Raw genomic sequence first — 21,766 nt, 5'->3', positions numbered from 1 at the left:
GGGGGGGGACCCTGTCTTTTGATCTGCTCTTTTCTAACCAGGAAGCATAAAGACTGAGACAATGAAAATGGTCCCCATCATCGTGCACCAGGGTCCACAATGGCCAAAATGAGGAGAGGGCAATTCAGCCTCCCCAAGTTGCTGCCTTCCCATGGAACAGCCCAGCTCTGCGCAGTTCACTCTTGATGCTCTTGACTCAGGTTCTTTACAAACTGGATGATGTAACCAACTCTCCACGAAGTCATTGTCCATTATGTTATCCAGTGGTTCTTTGAGTAATGGGGACCATATATGGAATTATTTTAATTCTACCTTATTTATGGTAGCAAAAGGTAGGAGGCAACCTAGATATCTAATAAAAGACTAAGGCCTAAATAGAATATTTAACCCCATTTCCTGAAGACTCTGATAATTTTGGCCCCACGTCCAGAAGTTTTGAGTTTACACTGATACATGTCCGGCACAGATGTCTGTTTTATTCTCAGTCAGGGATCAACATATTCTTTTCAGGTGACAGCCTATGAGCTTGGCCAGACTTTCATCTAATTCTTAAGGATGCTGTCTATGAGACCATCCTGCTTCTTATTGGGCTTGGACAGTTTCTGCTAGAATAGCTGCTCTAGCACAGTTGTCCCCGGCTACTTTTCATTATCACAAGTGACTTTGTTTGTAAATAAACCTCTCACTTGTTAACCATCCTGTGCCACCACACTTTTTATCCCGTCCTCATTTTGTCCCGCATTTCTAACGAACATCATCTATAGATAATAATTTATCTTTCTGGGGCTCAGAGAGTCTTCCACAGATCAATGACTTCACTTTATGCCTAAGACCAAAGAAAATTTAAACATTGTCCATTAATGTTGTGTCATAGTCCTTTTCCAGGATCTTTTAAAAAATTCTGAAACTTGAAAAATGTGTATCTCTGTTAAGAGCTAATCATCTTTTGCTGTACAAGATAACACAAGTTTTGACATTTGACTTTTTTGTTTTCTTCCTTTGGCTGCCAGGAAACTCAAGCTAAGTTGGGTACTTAATTACCCATAGAAAGGGGAGTCAGGAAGAAACACTCAAGTTCTATTCTGTATTTACTGTGTAAGTTTACCACTATTGCTTTAAAAAATGTCCACAACCCAATTAGCTGAAACAAAACACATCTCCGAGAGTTTCAAGGGCAGACATCTGAAATCAGTTTCAGTGGACAAAAATCCATTTGTTGGACGTCCACATTTTCTCCAAACAGTGTAAAGGAGAATCTATTTCTTGCTATTTTCAGTTTCTAGTGGTTCCAGCATTTCTTGATTTGGACTCACATCACTCCAATCTCTAGTAGTTTTGTTAGTTTTGTTGCCTTCTTGCCTTTCGTGTTACATTTCCCTCTGTCTTCCTTTTATAAGGATGCTTAAAATTACATTTATGGCCTTTCTGGATAATCTAGAATCACTCAAGATGCCTAACTTAATCACATCTACCAAGTTTCCTTTTCCATAAAAAGTAACTTTCATAGGTTTTGGAGACCAGATCCAAATATTTTAGGGTCCATTTTTTGGTCTACCCTCTAGCCCCCAAAGATTGATATTCATCCTCTAATATGAACACATGCCAACAACCCCAACATCTCAATGCATTATAGTCCAAATGTCCATAATCTCATCATATGAATCAGGTATGGGGAGACTCAAAATATGACCATCTTGGGCATAATTTTTCTTCATCTCTAAAGTGTTTGGTCTAATGCCTTGTACATAGGAGGTGCCCACAAAATGTTAGGGGACAGTCAGAATCAACTGCTCATCCTTTTGTTCATTACATGCTATAGTTTCTTTACCATTCCATAATTCTTCTGTAACTAAGTCTTTGAACATGGGCCATCAGTTCCTCCTTGGAACAATATGGAAAAGTTAATGATAAGTGAAAAATAAAATTACGATTTAGAAAACATAGGAAAAAGGACAAGCAGACTGGGGGCAAAGTGGAGTGGCTGTCCTCTATGGGCTCCACATTGTCATAGCAGAGAGGAGACAGTGTGAGATGATGGTGATGGTGATGAGAAGGACCTTGAAGATGATGGAGTAGTATGACATACGGTGGTAGTAACTCTTACTAAGAGTTATTATATGTTTCATGCATGTTATCTCAATTAATTCTGACCACACCCTTGTGATATGGGAGTTGTTTTTTACCCCAAGTTCAGATGAGAAAACTGGGATAGACAGGTTACACAATTAGCAAAGCAGCCACACTGTACTCTGTGTTCTCCAATTAAAGCCACGTACACCCTGCAAAAGTCTCACATAGCAATGTATAGTCCTTCTATTTTATTCCTGGAGTTCATAGAATGCTATTTCAGAGAATTGTTGCTTATTGCACTTGGGGTTTCCATTTTGTGTAACTATAAAGGGATCATCCATATGCTAACTAGGATTCCTAAGGATCTCCTGCTTCACCATAAAGAGGATTTCTTCTCCTCTGGAAGTTCTTTTTATAAGACAGAGCAGCTTCCCTATCCCCAAATTTTCTTTAGAAAAAAATTAAAACTTTCAGACAAGTTGAAAAAAAAAATGTGACAGTGAACTACATATCCATCAGTTTTTCCTGAACCAATTGTTAATTGTTTTCCACTTCTATCGCCATTTTGTTATAGACAAGAGTTTGTGTTTGCCAAACACTTTGAAAGTTAAAGTTTTATAACAATGTACCCCTGATACTTCAGCATGTATCTCCTAAGAATAAGGATTGTGTCTATCCTTCTATATCAAAATAAGCTAAGAACTTAAACTTGATCAAATAACATTTAACATACAGTCTACATTTGACTTTCCCCAGTTCTTCCCACGTTGTCCATTTTTACCATCTTTTTAAAATCTAGTTCATCTTTTGCATGCCTTTAGTTGTGACATCTTTTTTCCTTTAATCTACAAATTCTGTAGTCTGTTTTGAAGATATCTTTTCATTTAATTTTGTCTTATATTTTTGTTTTTCTTTGTTTCATTTTCTTTTAAGCTTCTCAAAGAGGCTATTATCTGAAAATGCCTCAAATTCTGGATTAGTCTGGCCTTTTCCTGTTGACTAGGTTCAAGTTAGATATATGTGTTTTGGTGTGAACACTACACAGGTGATATGAGAATTATTTCCTACTTGATTTGGTTTAAAAGAAATATGAGGTTCCGTAAACAAAATTATCTGACAGTTTAGGCAAACAACTAAATGCTAGAATTTATGATAGAGCATCCTCTTTGGCCATTGAAAGTTTCTGAAACACCTCTCACATATATTTATGTCAGTTTATCCTTGTAGCCATGAGACTACTGAGGTAGATATTATTGATGTTTTGATTTATTACTGGTGTACTGAGTTGATACGAGGGCCACCAAAGCATAGAAGTGTAAGTAATTTGCTAAATTAATAAAGTTCATTCCTTGAGAAGTTGAGGATTAAATCCAGTTTCTATACCTTTGTTTTGAAAGATAACCTTATGGGGCTGGGGATGTGGCTCAAGCGGTAGCGCGCTCGCCTGGCATGGGTGCGGCCCGGGTTCGATCCTCAACACCACATACAAACAAAGATGTTGTGTCCGCCGAGAACTAAAAAATAAATATTAATAAATTCTCTCTCTCTCTCTCTCTCTCTCTCTCTCTCTCTCTCTCTCTCTTTAAAAAAAATTTAAAAAGAAACATAATCTTGTACTTTCCCACCAAGCTGGTAACTACTATCACAGTATCTAGTATAAAAAGAAAAATTCAGGGTTAATCAGGATAAATATTTTTAAAAACAATGATAACACTCACTCATCCGACACAGAAGTCTAGCTGAATTCTGCCAAAATTAAGGCTTTTTTACAGGCAACTTTCAAGCTATCCTGGACTATGCTGAGTATTCAGGACTAAACTTACATAGATTTATTTTAAAAATTTGCAAAGGTCTTATTGTTGTAAATGTCATAGACAAAATGCTAGGAAATAATAATAGAGAATCCAAAAGAAGCCACCATGGACAATTCCCTTTTAATCTCCCTATAAATTTGCAGTGTGTTGCATAATAATTATGGATGTTCGCCAAGACATAATGGTATCTTTACTTCTATGCTCAGTACCCAAAGAGAGATGAATGCTGTTTTTTTTTTTAAAGTAAATTTTAAAAAATCTATTTGTTTGTTTTTCCAGTGAATTCATGGGTAGGAAGAACTTTGAAATTTCCACCCTGGAAATCTATGAGCACCAGATCATTTAGGAAGGAGACAATGTGTTCAGAAGCCTCTGTCTTTTTCCAGCATATCAGGTGTTTAAACATTTATTTTGTGAAATTGTTTTCAAAGAGGAAAAGGAGTGCCAACACTGACTGAGATCTGGAACAAATGGGTTTCGTGCCATTTTGAGAGTCTCGGGGCTGGGGAATGCGGTTCAGTGGTGGAGTGCTTGCCTACCATGGAGGACATTGGGTTTAGCACCCAGCACTGCCATAGGAAGAGGTCAACAGAGAGCTTGTTTGGCATTTGAAACTCAGCACTTGTGTTAACAGACTCTCCATATAAAAAAAGTAAGCAGTAAAAGAGGTTCAAACTGATGCATATTGGACAGGAACTGTTCTGGGGAACATCTGGGATCTCAGCTCTGGTCCTCTGCTAGCCAGTTGTGTGACTTTGAGGAGTCTCTGTTCTATGAGTTCCTCCAGGGTACAGGATGCATGCTGTCCAGCATGTGTATCTGACAAGGCTATTTAGAGACCATCAAATAAGAACATAGGCAAGAACCTGCCTCACAAGCATCTACAGTAGTTCACAAATGTAGGGCAAATGTCTCATCTTAGAAATTTGGATTTAGATGCTCTTCAGCCTTTCTTCCTCCCTCATTTGACACCACACATCTTTCTTTACAATGTGCAATATAAAATCCATCTTGGTCCTTGTTCCTTATGTCAGTAGAGTCAGTTGAGAAGAAGAAAAAGAAATACTACTGTTTAGCTGTACAATGCTGTATGGTGCCACATTAGACAAGGGCCTTCAGATCTTGCTTCTGAGCTAAGTGTGGTGATGTATGCCTGTAATACCAGCTACTCAGGAGGCTAAGGCAGGAAGATCACAAGATTAAGGCCAATCTGGGCAACGTCATGTGATCAAAGAAAGAAAAAAAGGAGAGGGAGGGAGAGAGGGAGGATCTTAGTTCTGTCACTTAGCAACTGTTATTATAGACAGGTTACATAACCTCCTTAAACCTTCATTTGTTCATCTGTACAATGAAGGGTCTGAATTTCGCCCTTTTTTTTAAAAAAATACTATTTTAGATGTATGAACCTTTATTTTATTTATTTATTTTATGTGATGCTGAGAATCAAACCCAGTGCCCCACACATGCTAGGCAAGTGCCACCACTGAGCCACAGCCCACAGCCCTTAATGGCTCCCTTTTATGCTGTGAGGACTCTGCAGGGTGATCTATATGTAACAGGAATAAGATGCACTTTACTTTTTTCTTCCACTGTTTCTGTCATTTCTGTTCCATTGATCGTCCTCCTCTAGTTCCCGAATGAGGAGTTCATTCAGCCCCGTAATTCTGTGCCTAGTATGTTACCTTAGACTGTCCTACCATTATTGGAATTCACAAACTCAGTTAATTTAAATCAAAGTAAAAATTAAATATGATCTTTTCAATGGCTAGTCCAAAAGATTAACCAAAACACTGAGATATTATATAATATTCAACTATTCTCCACCTCTTTTTGTTTCAAGCTCAAAGGAAAAGGGGAGCCATGGACTGCTTGATTTCTCCTCTCTGCCTCACCCCACCCCCAGGTCAGCATATCTTGGTGCAACCACTCAGGGATGGGGGAGAATGGGATAGGAGGCTGCATGGTCTCTGGGCCTGGTGCTTCTCACCTGAGACTCTCGTGGCACAGCCCCATTGATATGGCTCCCTGATTCTGATAGTGGCTGCATTCTTGATGGTCACTTCTCCAAATCGAAGCACATACCTTTCAGGGGTCTGTTTTTGTTTTTGTTGTGTGTTTGTTGTTTCTGGGTTCCCTCTGCACTACCAAGAAGTTGCATGAGACAGTGAGACAGGAACCAAGATGCTGTCAACTTTGGGACACTCTTTGCCCTTAGTGTTCATTGGAGACCCACAGGAAATTGTTTCTCATCCCTTATTGACGACTCTGGAGGTGTAGGCTTACTCCATCAAAACCTGACTCCACCTCCAGTTACATAACAGGTTGACCTGGTTCTTCTTCTAGGAAACTCTGCCCCCAAGCTCTGGGGGTCATGTAATAAACTCATTTCTTGGTGAGGTGGCAGGATAGTTACCTCTTGACCCTTTTTACATTTAAAGTAGGGAAGGAGATGTTAGACTCACAGAACATGTGTCAGTCAAGCACCGTTTGATAACTCAATTCCCCACTAACATCCATTTCACTAGGAACCTAGCCAAAATTTCAGTTTCACCATCCTGTTTTAGATGAGCTCATCATTTTTTTTGTAACTATGTTTTTTTAATTTGTTGTTTTTAGAAATACATGACAGTAGAGTGTATTTTGACATATTATACATAATTGGAATGCAACCCATTCCAATTAGGATCCCATATTTGTGGTTGTACACGATGTGGAGTTGGATGTAGTACACTGGTTGTGTATTCATATATGAACATAGGAAAGTTATAATACCTGGCATGTAACAAATTTCAAGTAAATTACAGCTGTTTTTTTTTTAATGAAATGAGAATGGATCCTAATTCATTTTGATAAATGTTTGTTAAATCCTTACCATAGGCAATGTGAAAACATAAAAAGGAGTAAGATACTGACCCTGCCCTTGGAGCCCGTAGGGTCTATTAATAAAGAAGATAAATTAATGTCTTTAAGAAAGAAAATGATAAATGACATCATAAAGGCAAGGATATTAAAGAAGGGAGAGTTTGTAGATTTCAGCAGCTCCCTGTGTCGAACCATTCTGAATCTGCAACCAAATTCTATTTCCTTTAAATAAAAGGATGCTGTATTCCTCCTGCATCTATATACCTTCTCAGTTCATATCCTTGACTAAAGGATGGCAGCTGCTGTTATTTAATGGATCACCTAAATGACACATGGGCCACATCTTCATAATTGTATTTGGAATCAGGAAAAACTGGTCCACATGGTAGGGATCATCCACTGGGATGGTGTCTGATAAATTTCATATTTGTGGGACATGGTGCCCTCTTTATCACTTTTTCACTATCTGTGCTTATTGAGCTCAGGTTTCTGGTCTACTCAAGGAAACATGGAGAGAGAGCTGATTGGAAAGGAGTTGTTATGAACAACAGGAGGCCATTAAGAGCTTGTAGATCAAATGAAAATCAAATGCTATATTTAACCTGATGATGGACAGTGAAAGCAGAGCAAAACTGGCCAGAGGCAGTCCAGAAAGAGGGCTTGTTCTCTTTTTAAGAACAAGATGGTCGTTTGAGTGACGAATGAGGCAACGGGAAGGCTTTTGCAAAGTAGAGGTAGAAGAGAGAATGCAAATGAAAACTTCCCAGGAAATCAGAAGGGAAGAACAGGTGGTTGAAGGTAGAGTGGGGAGGTCACTGTAGGAAGCTGAAAGTAAAATTGTGATTTTACTTTCAGGTATGCCTTGATGGAAATGTAGAGCAAAAATTTAAGGCAAGACTCAGCGCTCAAGATGTGAATGAAGGAGAGGTAACACCATCCCAAAGAGCAGCAGTGGAAGAAATCACCTGTGCAACTCATTCACCTGAATTATTTAGACACCAACTCGATTTTCCTGATTTTTTTTTCCCCCTGGGGATGGAAAGGGTCAGGATTATACAGATTAATACGTTATGCAGCCTATACTTAGTTTATAGGAAATCTAATCATATACTTAAATCTGTGTATGATTTCTATGCTAGGTATATAGTTAACTTTTGGAGATACTGTCTTGAGAATAACACATACTCAAACTTGAGCTTTGATGAGTGAAAACCGCTCAGATGAAAATGAGAAAATATTCTTTATTGAGAGTTTCTAAGCTGAGGAGTCAGCCACTATCCCTTGCATCTGGCAAAGACTGAAAGGCAGGCAGAGAACAGTGGAAGCTTTTCGGTAAAATAAAAGGAAGCTTCAGGTAAGCCCCAGTTGGGGGTTGTTCACCTGGGGAGGCTGAAGGCAAGCTAACTGAAGCAGAGCATCCTATGTCACTGGCTAGGGGTACACATTTGGCTCTCTCTGCTTGGTCCAAAATCGGAAGCAGCAACCATATTTAGGGAGTCTGTCATTTATTGATCAAGTCTTGGCTAATTTGGGCTGGTTGCCACAGAGGCTGAGGCTGGCTTCTTGGACTGAAGGCTGCCGGTTGTGGGTCAAGCTTCTATTTTTATATGTCATCCATTTATATATTTAGTATCTTGAAACATGCTCTGCTTTTCAAAATTCATCATCTTCTCATTGCCTTTGCTCCCTGGGACACCACTGTCCAGCTCTTTCATATGCTGAATCCTTACTTTCTGAGGCATTAAATTTGGGTTAGTTTTCCAGCTGATTTCTGGTACTTTTGTGTTATCATCTTTTAAATTTTTATCATAAAGTAAAATGAAACACGCCTTGATTACAAAAATTTGAGATCATATAGAATTACAGAGTATGCATTCTTTTTCTTCTCAGCAGCACCACAATTCCACTACTCACTCAGAATTAACCATTATTAAATGTTTCTTTCTTCTTTTCAGGGAAAGGGGGTTGTAACTAGGGATTGAACAAAGAAGTGCTTAACCACTAAGCCATATCCCCTTCTTATATTTTATTTTTGAGGCAGGGTCTCGCTAATTTGCTTAGGGCCTCACTAAGATGGCTGAGGCTGGCTTTGAACTTGTGATCCTCCTGCTTCAGCCTCCCAAACCACTGGGATTACAAGGACTGTTCCACCAAGCCTAGACATTATTAAAAGTTTCTGATATAATCTTTTGGAAATGATCTATACATATGTGATCATATTTCATATACCTATATTTGCTTATTCTTTTTTTTAAAAAAAAATTATACAGGGGCTGGAGTTGTGGCTCAGTGGTGAAGTGCTTGTCTAGCACGTGTGAGGCACTGGGTTCGATCTTCAGCACCATGTAAAAATAAATAAATAAAATAAAGGTATTGTGCCCATCTACAACTACAAAACTATTTTTTTTAAAAAAAATGCTGTACAAATGTGCTGTACAAATTATACATGCCATTTTTTTCCAGCTGCTTTTTGGAATCATATTTGGACTTCTTTACATCAATTCAAGTTAAATATTTAAGCTTCTTTGTAAATTTTAAATTTTTGGTATTTAGAAATTGCTCATAAAAAGAGTACACCAATCTATTTGCTCATCAAGTGTTTGAGAATGCTTTGTTCTTCACATGTTCATGGACTTTAAATCGTCTTCCTAATTTTAAACATAATAATAGATGCTTTAACTTAAACTTATTTTACTGTCAATGAGATCAAGGATCTTTTTATATTGTTTGTTTTATCTACATCATCAAAGTTATATATATAAATATATATGTATATATATAACTTTATATATACATATAGAAATGACAATATATATATATATATTGTCATTTCTATATCCTGTTTTTTTTGGGGGGGATCTATTAAAAAATAAAATCAGTTGTTTTTTTATCATCTGTCCCTTGACTTTGGATCACCTCACAGTTTTTGCCATGCAGAGGGTTTAAATTTATATAATTAAATATATTTTCCCCCACTGGTTTGAATTCTGTGTTGTGAGTCAAAAGGCGTTTCTGTTTTGCTATTTTTTTTTTTTGCCTTTTAATCAAGTCCTCCCATTTAATAGTAGAGTTGCACAGAATGTAATTGAAAGGAATTGGTGTATCTGGTATATCTTTCTGAATTTGGTGCACTCTGTTGCCTCAGAAGGGTTAATAACACTTTTCAGTTAGAATTCCTACGTGGTCCTGAGTATTCCTTAATAATGAGAAGAACAAAGTAGAAAACAAGACAGAATTGTTAGTAAGCCACTGAATGAACTGTCTTCTCACCAAGTGAAGAATCTGCTAAGTGCACTTCTTTTTATTTTATTTCTTAGAGAGAGAGAGAGAGAGAAAGAGAGAGAGAGAGAGAGAGAGAATTTTTTTCAATATTTATATTTTAGTTTTCAACATCTTTTAATTTATTTTTATGTGGTGCTGTGGATCGAAACCAGTGTCCTGCTCATGCCAGGCGAGCGTGCTACCGCTTGAGCCACATCCCCAGCCCCTATGTGTACTTCTTTTTCCTTCTGGAGATAATATGTGAAGCTTGCCACCCAATCCCAGTATTAACTGCTGTAGCTCAGACACCTATGTGCAGGAAAATGTGAGCAAGGCACGAGTTTGGGAATAAAATGCTCCTCTTTGGGGGCACAGACCATACCTGGGCATTAATTAGGAATGATATGGCCTTCTGGTTGACACACTTGAAAGGAATGAGTGGGTAGGGAGGAGGTTGTCCAGTAAATTGAGAATTGCAGAGAAGGAGCTGGAAGGCAGAAAAGACACTGTAGTTTTGCTGGTCTCTTTAGTGAGTCTTGTTCTTTTGGGGGGCAGGCAGTGACTGTGGTTACTGTTTCTTCCTTCACCAGTGTGATCTCAGGGCCTTCCTTATATCTACTCACTCATTCTGAAGTTCGGAAGTCAATGCTCTTCCCAGGAGCACATCTTGTTTGCTGCTTTGGGTATTTGTGTACAAACTTGATCCAAAGCAGCGTGGGAGGGAGTTTGAGGTTACCAAGCTCCTGTTTAGCATTGTTCTCTGCTAGATGCTAACCAGTCCAGAAGAATACCCACCGTTTTTGTCTGTAAGATTCATCTCTTCATGTCTTCCTTTTCCAGCAGCTGCTATTGATCTGTTTAGCAACTTAAGGCAGCGTCAAGCTGACCTCCTTGGAAACTAGTTGTCCAGCCTTGTGGAGTGAGTGGAAGTTGCTGTTCCATCCCTGCTGTGAGGATGACCTTAACCCCACATTTTTAACCTTGCTATCTATCTCTTGGACATCTGCCCTTATCTAGTTGTGCTATTAAAACAATAAAAATTTTATTTATCATAGCTCTGAAACCTGAAAAGTCCAAGATCAAGGTTCCAGATTGGTGTCTGGTGAGGGTCAGATTCCAGTTCAAAGATGTCCCATCTTTTCTCTGTGACTTCACATGGTAGAAGGAGCAAAGGAATTTCTCTAGGGACTCTCTCTTATAAGGATACTAATGCCATTCATGAGAGCTCCACTCCCAGGACCTATTCAACTCCCCAAACTCCATCTTCCAAACACCCTTACAATAGGAATTGGATTTCAATATGGGGACACAAATGTTCAGACCATCACAACATCCAAGGACTCAGCTTGCTACATCCTTCATCTGTTGTCATTTTTATCCTGGCAGAGGGTGAACACCAGGCACTTGTCCCAGCAATTGAGCCAACCTCAGAAGGTTTTATTCTTCTTTTACCAAACATTGTAGAAAATTAAATACTTGGTTTTAGTCTAACATTTTTTAATGCAAGAGACTCTCTGTATTTGCACATCTAACAAACATTTCATCCAGAGTCCAAGTGGCCCTCCAGAAGCATGAGAGATTCCATCTCAAGAAGGATTGATCCTAAGAACTCAACGTGTCTCCTAACCATTTCTTGTCTGTGACTGTGGCCATTGGCATGATCGTTCTGGAGAAACCATGACAAAGCCTATAGGAGTCTGATGAGAAAGAGCTCTACTCTTCCCTTTGTTTCTCAGGTGCCTGTACTTAATGCTTCCAAAGTCCACCACATTGGCGTATAAAACTGGTAGACATTTGATGAGCCACTGTTTATGTTAAAATAATAACAAAAATAGTCACCATATGGGAGAAAAAGCACAGATAGACTTGCATTGCTTCATTCATATGACAGATATTTATTTAGCCCTTACAGTATGCCAAGCACTATGGTAAGTGTCAGGCATGTATCTAGGAATAATACAAGTGACCACAACTGACAAGCACTGAGCTCTTTCTACTTCATCAGGCACCGTGCTGAGTGCTTTGTGTGGATTATCTTATGTAATTCTCTAGCCAACCTTGTAACTAGTCTGTTTAAAGTCTCTGTAAAAAGATAAGGAAAATAAGGTTTTGAGAGATTGAACAACCTAGCCAAGAGCATCTTGCTAACAAGGATTCAAGCTGGTACACAACCCAGTATATTTCCTAATCGGAACCTGTTTACTCTTATTTTTTTTTTGAGGCACAAACAAGTCCTTGCCTTCATAGAATTTTTAGTCTGAATTAAATAGAAAACGTTTATACAGAAAAACTCTTTTAAATAAAGCTGGGGGCGGGGATGAACTCTCTCCTAGAGGAGGTTTCCCACCTTTGTAGAGATTTTAGTCAGGTTCACGCTCCATTAATGAAAGTTGCTTGGTTGACACAGCCTCCTTTTTTTTTTTTCCTATCAAATTAACTCTCTCTCTTGTGTCTGTCTCTAGTCTTCCTTCTAGCATCCCTGCCTTGTCCTTCTGCTCTTCTTTCTTCTCTGAGTGCCCTGCCTTCCATATCTGTTTATTTTGCCTCTCTCCCAACTAGATAATTACGAGAGTTCCCAAATGTCATGCAATGCAGTTTGGGAGGAAAATATGGAAGGGAGGGACGCTTCACTGCAAATGATAGGAGCTGTTGATGGATGGCTTAGCCAGCCTAGGGGTCCTTCTTTCGCACTTTCTGGCATTTAAGTGATACAGGATTCCAAAAGCACATCCACTCCATTTGGCTGCTGTTAATCTCATTTTTCCATGATTAACAACCCAGTTCATTATGTTTTCAGCTCACATTAATCATCTCTTCTGCAAGTTTGGTAACATTTGGAGTCATTTCCCTCTGTATTTATCCATCTGGGATCTTTATAAAGGATAAGTTTGCAGAAAGTCATTTGTTGCTTATGCAGATAGACTTTTGATGCTCACTACTGTAAGAGGAGTGAATGCTTTTTCCTTATTTCTCAGATCCTGGAAGAGAAACTTCTGAAAGCATGCATAGATTTTTCTCTACCATGCAGAGGGTCTCCTCAACAGAGCCCCATGGGATTCTCAACTTGGAGCAAGATCCACAGAGTATAGGATTAAGCTACAACATAATTGAATCAGAAATCACAAAAAAAAAAAAGCAATGCTTGCTGGATCCTGAGTACCATCACAGAGCAGATGGGATTGGAAGAGAGCTGTGGGGGTAGTGGAAAGAGTAGTGAGATTAATGAGTCAGAACAAAACTTTGGCTGCAGTTCTATCTCTACACCTACAAGCTGTTTGACCTTGGGCAAGTCATATTATTTCTATCCACTAGTCTTGGTTAACTGGTCCCAAAGCTATGTCTGTCCTCTCTTTATCAGAGGGTAGCTTTGAAGGTTAACTTTGTATACTTATCTCTGCTTGTTGCTTTAATTAAACTTGATAGTATTGCTTATATTAATTTTGCAATTTCTATGGCTCTTTCTAGTGCTAATATGGAAAGAAAAATTAGCCTGCTGGACAAGTTTTAGAGGCTAGTATTTCTTAATTCTCTTCTTTACTAAAAAGTTTTGTAGGTATGTGTCATATTTGAAGATCCCTTGGGGAGGGGATATGTTGTTTAGAAGACAGAAAGAGAATCGTTTGGAAATTCAGTTAGAAGCATCCTTGTAGGTATAATATAATCTCAGAAGGTCACAAGGGAAGCAACTCTTCTGAAAGTTCCTGTTTGGCTACCCCCAAGGATATTTTGTTGTGAGGGTTAGAAGGCATTTATTCATTTCTTAATTCAAGAATTAATTTCTTTAGAGACAATATTCCAAATTGGGCATCTATTCAAAAGCCATGACACCTATTCCTGACTCTGGCCATTAACTGTGAAATATTGGTATTATTTCTCATGGCTGCCCAGATTAAGGGCTAAATTGCATTAATGCATCTGTTACTATAGGAAGGTCGAAAGACATGATTCAATTTCACTGCTGTAGAACTTAGAAGGGGTCCAGGAGAGAAGTAAGGATCAGAGAAATGGGGACTGTTTGCTCTAATTCTGCCCAGCTGAACACAAGGAAACAGAATTTGAAAATGTTGTCATTTATTGACGGTCTTCTCCCCAACTCGTGGGATTTGAGCAGGAGATTCCCATTACACAGATAATTCCCAGTGGCGTTAATGGAAATTATCTGCATAACTAACCTTCCTGGCCACGTAGAATGCCAGACGCCTGAGAGCACTTTTAATTGCAGTGTTCCTCCCTTTGCAAAAGGACTAATTGCATCTGCTTCCCTTTCCTTTAGGTTCCCAGGCAAGGGCAGGAATAATGAAGAGATGCACGTGTTAGCTGCAGCCTTTTGAGCCACACAAGGAGGAAATCAAGGTGTGGACAGAGCTGGAACCATTGCCACAGTTGTTGGAGTCAATGAGGAATGGACTTGTGATTATGCTGACATTCCAGCATGAATCTGGTAGACCTGTGGTTAACCCGTTCTCTCTCCATGTGTCTCCTTCTACAGAGTTTTGTTCTTATGATACTGTGCTTCCATTCTGCCAGTATGTGTCCCAAGGGCTGTCTTTGTTCTTCCTCCGGGGGCTTAAATGTCACCTGTAGCAATGCAAATCTCAAGGAAATACCTAGAGATCTTCCTCCTGAAACAGTCTTACTGTATCTGGACTCCAATCAGATCACGTCTATCCCCAATGAGATTTTTAAAGACCTGCATCAACTGAGAGTTCTCAACCTGTCCAAAAACGGCATCGAGTTTATTGATGAGCACGCCTTCAAAGGAGTAGCTGAAACCTTGCAGACTCTGGACTTGTCGGACAATCGGATTCAAAGCGTGCATAAAAATGCCTTCAATAACCTGAAGGCCAGGGCCAGAATCGCCAACAACCCCTGGCACTGTGACTGTACTTTGCAGCAGGTTCTGAGGAGCATGGCGTCCAATCATGAGACAGCCCACAATGTGATCTGCAAGACCTCCGTGTTGGACGAACACGCCGGAAGACCATTCCTCAATGCTGCCAACGATGCTGACCTTTGTAACCTCCCTAAAAAAACTACCGATTATGCCATGCTGGTCACCATGTTTGGCTGGTTCACCATGGTGATCTCGTATGTGGTGTATTACGTGAGGCAAAATCAGGAGGATGCCCGGAGACACCTCGAATACTTGAAATCCCTGCCAAGCAGGCAAAAGAAAGCAGACGAACCTGATGACATTAGCACTGTGGTATAATGTCCAAACTGACTGGCATTGAGAAAGAAAGTAGTTTGAGATTGCAGTAGAATAAGTGGTTTAATTCTCCCATCCATTGTAAACATCTAAAACTTTGTATTTCAGTTTCTTTGAATTATGCCACTGTTGAACTTTTAACAAACACTATGACATAACAAATAATTTTAGTTTAGGTAATGGATTCCCTTAATTGTACCCCTGGTGGTATATTCCTGAGTAAGCTACTATCTGAACATTAGTTAGACCCATCTCACTATTTAATAACGAAATTTATTTTTTTAATTTAAAACCAAATAAAAGCTTAACTTTGAACCATGGAAAACAGAGTGACTTTTTGGTCCAAAATAAAAAAACAAACAAAAGCCCAGTATAGTCATTCTACTTGTTTTGAAGAAAAACAGACCACCCTGTAATTCTAAAGAACCATCACAATGAAGGATGTATTATTAAGCCTTACTGTGCACTAGGGAGACATAGTTGAATTATTGACCAACTTGAGTATCAGATTTTGAGATACTGAGTTTTAGCAAACCCAGGTGGTTATCCAAGTATGGCATCCTGCAGGTGTTTAAGCTGAAATGTCTTTTGGCATTTGCCCTTCAAAATAGGTATGTAAATACTTGCTGTGCAATTACTCTGTACTAGATACAATGAATAAGAAAAAGATATGGCACATATTCTGTCCTTGAGATTACCTTCTGGTGGACAGGAATGTGTAAGAAATATAGAAATAACAATGCTAGAGAGGAAATTCTTAATAATCCTATAGCTTCAATGGCATGAGGCATTTTGATACCATGATCGTCTCTAAACCCTCACTTAAAGAGGAGAAAGTGGCTGTTGCCTTATTTACATAAGAGAACTAGCAAGTGAACGAGACTCAATGATTTTTCAGGTAGACAGTATTTGAACTTGAATTAGAAGCAGATCTTTCTGTCTCCAAATATTAGGTTTTTCTCATTGTGTTCCTACTGAAGTTGGTTTATAGAAGTGTAATTTATATAGTAAAAAAGAAAATCACCCACATTAGCTCTACAGTTCTGTGAGATTTGAAAAACAAATATATATACCTGTGCATCTGTCCCACAGCTAGACATTGAGTCCCTATCATGGGTCTGAGGTAGGAGAAAGCACATTTGGTTCTTGGAATCATGAATTATGGGTTTCTTTTTGGTTTTAGGATGGCATTACTGATAATCCTTTAGTCTTGGGTGGGATCTCATGAGGTGACAATGTAAAGCAAAAAAAAAAAAAGAGCTGCAAAAGGAGCAAAAGGGAGGTATTTAGGATGAAGGAGCCTCTGTAGAGAAATGAGAAACAAACTGAAATCTTATGGCAGTTATTTTGAGTCCAGTCTAAGGAATAATAGTAATTTGCTTTCAAATAATATCTATGGGACACTGACTGTGCACCAAGTACTTTTTGGATTGTCTTAATCCTCACAATTAATATATGAAATGGTCTTTTGCGGGTCAGAAATCAAAGACACAGAAGTTAAGATAATGATTCAGGATTCTAGAGCTCAGAGGTAAGCAGATGTTGAAATTTGGTCAATCAGCTCTAGAATCTATGGACCTCTGAACCACTGTACTATATTAACTTATAGTCATAGACTTTACTACATAACTTTGCTAGTTCCTCAGACTCTTGGGTTTGCTCATTCCTACTTGATAGTTTCCTTTAAAAATAGCAGCACGAATCATGCTTTATAAGGTTTGCGTAGGAAAGAAGGATCCTCTGCCATTTTGAGACATGCAGCTTTCTCCAACTCATATAAAGTTATCTCTGAGCTCCAAAAATCACATTTCTACCTCGAGGAAGCCCTAGGGTTTTGATCTGTAGCAATACTCTATTTAAAGGCTTACTAGAGGGGTAAGACAATCCAAGACCTTTAGGGAGACTCTCAGAGCAAGGTGACTCAGAGCAATATTAGGCTCAGGACACACACTCCGGGGCCGTTGTTCTCACACCCAGATTAAGCATACTAAAAAGTGTTAGGTCTAATCTAAAAGGTTGAGATGGGAAAGTCAGGATATGGGTCCTAGAACTCCTGCATCCCAGTGAGAAGAAAGCAGGATTATTTGCTTCTGCTAAGTGGATTAAGAGTTTTGCTGAAGATTTAACGCCCCCTGCAGGCCAACTCTATAATAGATCTCTATAAGTACTACCTCAGAAAGATAACTGAATAGAATACACATTTCCTCCCCAAAAGAACAGGAAAACCAACCAAGCTTTTCCTCAGACAGTTCTCTACGATTTATATAAATTTCTTGTGTGTATTTGAGTATATGAGTGTATTCTTTTTAGAATAGCTTTCACAAATTAGAAAATTAGATAATCCATTCCAAGAAGTTGCTCCTTCAAAATAATACTGTATCTTACTAAAAAAAAAAAAAAAAAAAAAAAAAAAGCTTATTTTCCTAATGGCTAATTGCATTAGTCAAGCGAAAATACTTGTAAAGGAAAAATCTCTGAGGCATGTTGTAAGTATAGTCATCTCTTTGCTCAGATTCCAGAAAGCTAAATACTCACATATTTAGTTTTTTTCTTCACATGGAAAGGGCTGAGAGGTGTGTCATAGGTTAACAATTCCTCTTCCTGAATACAGGTAGATTATCAGTTAACCGTGCCCTTGGTGCTTTACAAAAACAAATGATAAGTTAGGTTGCTATAATTGCACATAAGCCATTAAAAACAAATAAAATAAAGATTGGTGGGCCTCTCTGTGACCAGAACTAAATGGAAATGATCTTTCTGCCAATTTGAAGGGATGTTCTACCCCACTAGGCCAAAGGTAAGTGGAAAGGACTTATTGAGACTTAACGTATGTACAGAAAACACCCAAACTGCAGGCTGCAGCCTTGTACCCAGCTTGCTTCTTGATTTTCCAAACTCTTACAGATGTTCATATTTATGGTGAGCTATTTTAGAAGTGGAAGGTTTTTTTTCAATTAACCATCATCTCATTATCTGAGGCACATACCACATTGCCTCCAAAATATAAATAACAGTGTCTTCCTCAAATTTCTCCCCGGGCATTATTCTCTTAACCTCCATGTTTAAAATTCAAAAATACCTGGGAATTTTAGTCTAATCTTTGAGAATGTTCTTATCTCTGAAGCAAGGAAAAATCATAAAACATGCTAACTCAACTGGAACATTATTAAGAAAGTGATTTTAAAAAAAGTTATGTAATGGAAGATTTAACTTTCAAGAACACTTTGGCAAATTCTTATGCGCTAATGTACAAAACCTGCCGGGTTTGCGTTGTTCTTTTTTATGTCCTCCCCTTGATTTTTTTTTACACTAATTCTTGTTCTGACATCAGCGAGAATAAGGCAGTCTGGGATGTGGGTAAGTTTTCCTTATTGGATCAAAATTTTCAATTCATATAGTAAGGTCTCTCATCTCTCTGGCAATTGGGGAATGGAAAATTCTGCTTAATGAAATGTTCAGGTTCCTGAAGATAAGGGAACTTTCAGAGTGTCAGGGCTAGAAGATGCCTAGGTATGACCTCATCCACTTATTTTACAGCTGTTGAAATCAAAACCCTTGCAGTCTTGGTGATTATCGCCTATGTCTCCACGTTACTCATACAATGTCCCTTAAAGGACGAGTTGCCTCTCCTAAAAATTGTTTCCCCATCATCAAAGAAACAGAGTAATGTAATAATATACATCATGAAAACGTCACAGGCCGTCAGCTAGTTTCTCTGAGGACTGGAAAGGCAAGGAATTTCCAAGGAAATTGCCAAGGAATGATAAGGGAGATCTGTTTGCTTTACAAATGTCTCCCTCACCCCACACCCAGAAAAAAATAACTCATCCAGTGCTATGTATAACCTGGCTTCCCAGGAACAGGATGGGGAAACTGAGCAACTTCCAAGACAGGGATCCATATTTGTTTCCTTGAGCAACAACATAAACCATGAGTGGGTGAGCACAGCCCTACTGGTATAAGGAGAGGAACTGCCCGTGAGCTCTTGTCAGCCTGGCTTCCTTAAGTAGCATCACTGATTCATCCATTCCGCTGGGTTTGCCCTGGAGAAAGCAAACCAGTTGCAAGTGCGATGACCACACATTTGTGGTAAGTTGCGGCTTTCCCTCATTCTTTCCCAAATCCACATAAATCAATCGGAATTCAGGAAAAAAGGATGGCTTGAATTCCTTGTCCCAGGTCTGCCCACACTAGTAATATGGATGGTCTAGAATACACCCAATGGACCTCAGAGTGGCTAGGGCAGTCTTTGAGATCCATGACTTTTACCTTCCAACTCAGGAAAATTATGTGTTTGAGACCACAAGGTGGACACACAGTCCCATGGTTTCATGAGTGGTGACAGTTAAAAGGAAAGCCATCCATTTTTGTGGCTGGACTTCTTCAACATTGAAAGAATCAGAGGCTGATGTGAATCACTTAAGAAATACGCACACACACACAAACACACACTTGTGTGTGTATGTGTGTGTGTTTGTGTGTGTGGTCACCTATATATTGTGGTAATATGGGTAACAGAGTTCTGAAAGCATCAGGAAAAAAGTTAGTGGGAACACTGAAAACAAAGTGTACCCTAAGCCAGTAATTTGGTTTAGGGATGGACCGAGTTTTAGATTTCCAAGGAAATTGGGTAGTTGTATTTTTCAGGCTGTCCCCAAGCTCAGTGAAAACATTTCCACTTGTCAGTTAAGAGCAGCTCAACTGATCAACTTCATGAGCTGTTTCTTCTGAGACTGACAGATGTTCTTCATGTTGCTCAGTACTTAAAAAAAAAAAAAAAGAATCAATGCATTCCTTTTATTTCTCTGTAGGTGTCCAGGCATGTAAATGACAGAATTCTCTGAATTTGACCTTAGAAGCAGGGCCTGAAGTCAGTACATTGTGGGTCTCTCTACATTGTGGGTCTCTCTGAAGCTGGGAACAAAACCTCATCGTTTTTCTTTCTTTTCTTTTCTTTTTTTCTGTTATTTTTTTTTTTTCAGAGAAGATATGGCAAAATGGAAGGCCATCTGAAATCAGGCAGATGTTCTAAGGATTAACAAGCTCTCCATTGAGCTAATAGCATTGATGGTTGAATAGATCTTAAAAATGGCCCACAGGAGATAGGATGGGGTTGACTCACACAAATCCAGCTTCCTTGCGATTGTCTACCTCTCCTGTGAAGGAAAATATCTGAAAGGTGCGGATCTTCTCTCTGAGTCTTTCATCCTCACAGACAACCTTGCCAATTACCAGGGCTCTCTGAGGAGCCAGCTTCAGTGACAAGACAAGAATATGAAATGAGGAACAAAGAAAATCTTGGGAATGTGCTACCTGAAGGAAAGGAGTGAGAACAAACAAGACTGACATAAACAGACATGGCCATCACTTACCACGGCCAAGATCTTCTGCCTTCCCCTGTGCACTGCATGATCTCTATGTATAAGTCACAAAGAATTTATATCAACTGATCCCACCTTTTACTTTGTACACTGCAAGCCCCTCCCTTCCCTGATTCTCACCTTCCTGACGAAGTACAGATGACCATTTTTCCCATTTTACAGATGAAACTAAAGCCCTGCCCAAGGCCATATAGCTAGTGTGCAGTAGTAGAGCCAAATCTAAGCCATCCACAATGGCCCTTTGCTCCACCCATGTCAGGTTTCCTACTTGTGCATTACTCTTTAATTTTATGAAGTCTCATCTGAAGACCATGATAATAAGTTGGAGAGGATAAGGAAAGAGATGTCTGTTAATCTGTACAAAAGGAAAGCAAGGTGCTGAGGAGCAAAGCAAGCCTGAGCTCCCTCAGTTGGTTAGTAGGACCTGGTGTTTGGGGGCTGCGGAGATCTGTCCTTTTTACATCCAGCCCCTATGCCCAGCTCTGAATCCCACTATATCAAAAACAAACCAGTGTCTTGGGTGGGAAGATGTGTTTATATCTCTCAAAAATGAGCTCCAAAGTTGCTCTGGGGATGGTAGTGAGGGTGGCATCCGTGCACTGCTTTGTGGCAGTCACATTGGTCCTCACTCCTATCATTTCCATGTGCACCAGCCAAATTCCAGTTGGTATGCATCTGACTGCATGCCTATGCCCCAGGATGTACAGCCGTCACAGCATATTTTGCCACTTATGCAGGAAATTGGGGATACCAGGGCATTGCCATCCTCCAAGGGCAAGCTTAATTGATGACAACTGAGAATTTGGCATGTAAGCACCCTCTGTCGTGGTAACAGGCACGTTTATGCTCTCTTTTCCCTTGTCTTACTCTCTACTCCTTCACCTTTCAAATAAAAACTCTTTGCACCCAAATCCTTATCTCAGTGTTTACTGGAGGAACTCAAACGAAGGTACCTGAATATCTTATCCCACATCATTGCTTTCCAAATCTACCTAATGATCAGACACATTGAGATCAGATGCAATATAGATATGTATGGCTGACCTATCACTACTCAACTAGCATCTGGAGAGTGGACTCAGACTGTTTTAGTCAGCTTTTTCACTGTTGTGACCAAAAGACCTTACAAGAACAACTGTAGAGGAGGAAAAGTTTATTTGGCACTCACA

General features: G+C 39.2%; 1 protein-coding gene across 24 annotated transcripts in view; it reads left to right on the top strand.

The window, feature by feature from the left end:
• Window positions 1–15,541, top strand: part of Lrrc3b (leucine rich repeat containing 3B) — an 84,497-nt gene extending 68,956 nt beyond the window's left edge. For 8 of the 24 annotated variants that reach the window (XM_078038276.1, XM_078038273.1, XM_078038270.1 and 5 more), the window contains 3 exons: window positions 7,602–7,673; window positions 13,473–13,517; window positions 14,281–15,541. In XM_078038276.1, the coding sequence (XP_077894402.1) occupies window positions 14,440–15,219 (780 nt within the window). In that variant the 5' untranslated portion in view covers window positions 7,602–7,673; window positions 13,473–13,517; window positions 14,281–14,439 and the 3' untranslated portion in view covers window positions 15,220–15,541. Of the gene's footprint in view, window positions 1–4,172; window positions 4,279–5,724; window positions 5,788–7,601; window positions 7,674–9,765; window positions 11,744–13,472; window positions 13,518–14,280 lie in introns of those variants that run through there. The other 16 variants (XM_005317279.4, XM_040289874.2, XM_040289871.2 and 13 more) reach the window with 6 other exon arrangements.
• Window positions 15,542–21,766: the final 6,225 nt, after the last annotated feature.

This window comes from Ictidomys tridecemlineatus, chromosome 2 (genome assembly GCF_052094955.1).
Source record: "Ictidomys tridecemlineatus isolate mIctTri1 chromosome 2, mIctTri1.hap1, whole genome shotgun sequence".
Lineage (NCBI taxonomy): Eukaryota > Metazoa > Chordata > Mammalia > Rodentia > Sciuridae > Ictidomys > Ictidomys tridecemlineatus.
This window is presented reverse-complemented; position numbering and strand designations above follow the sequence as displayed.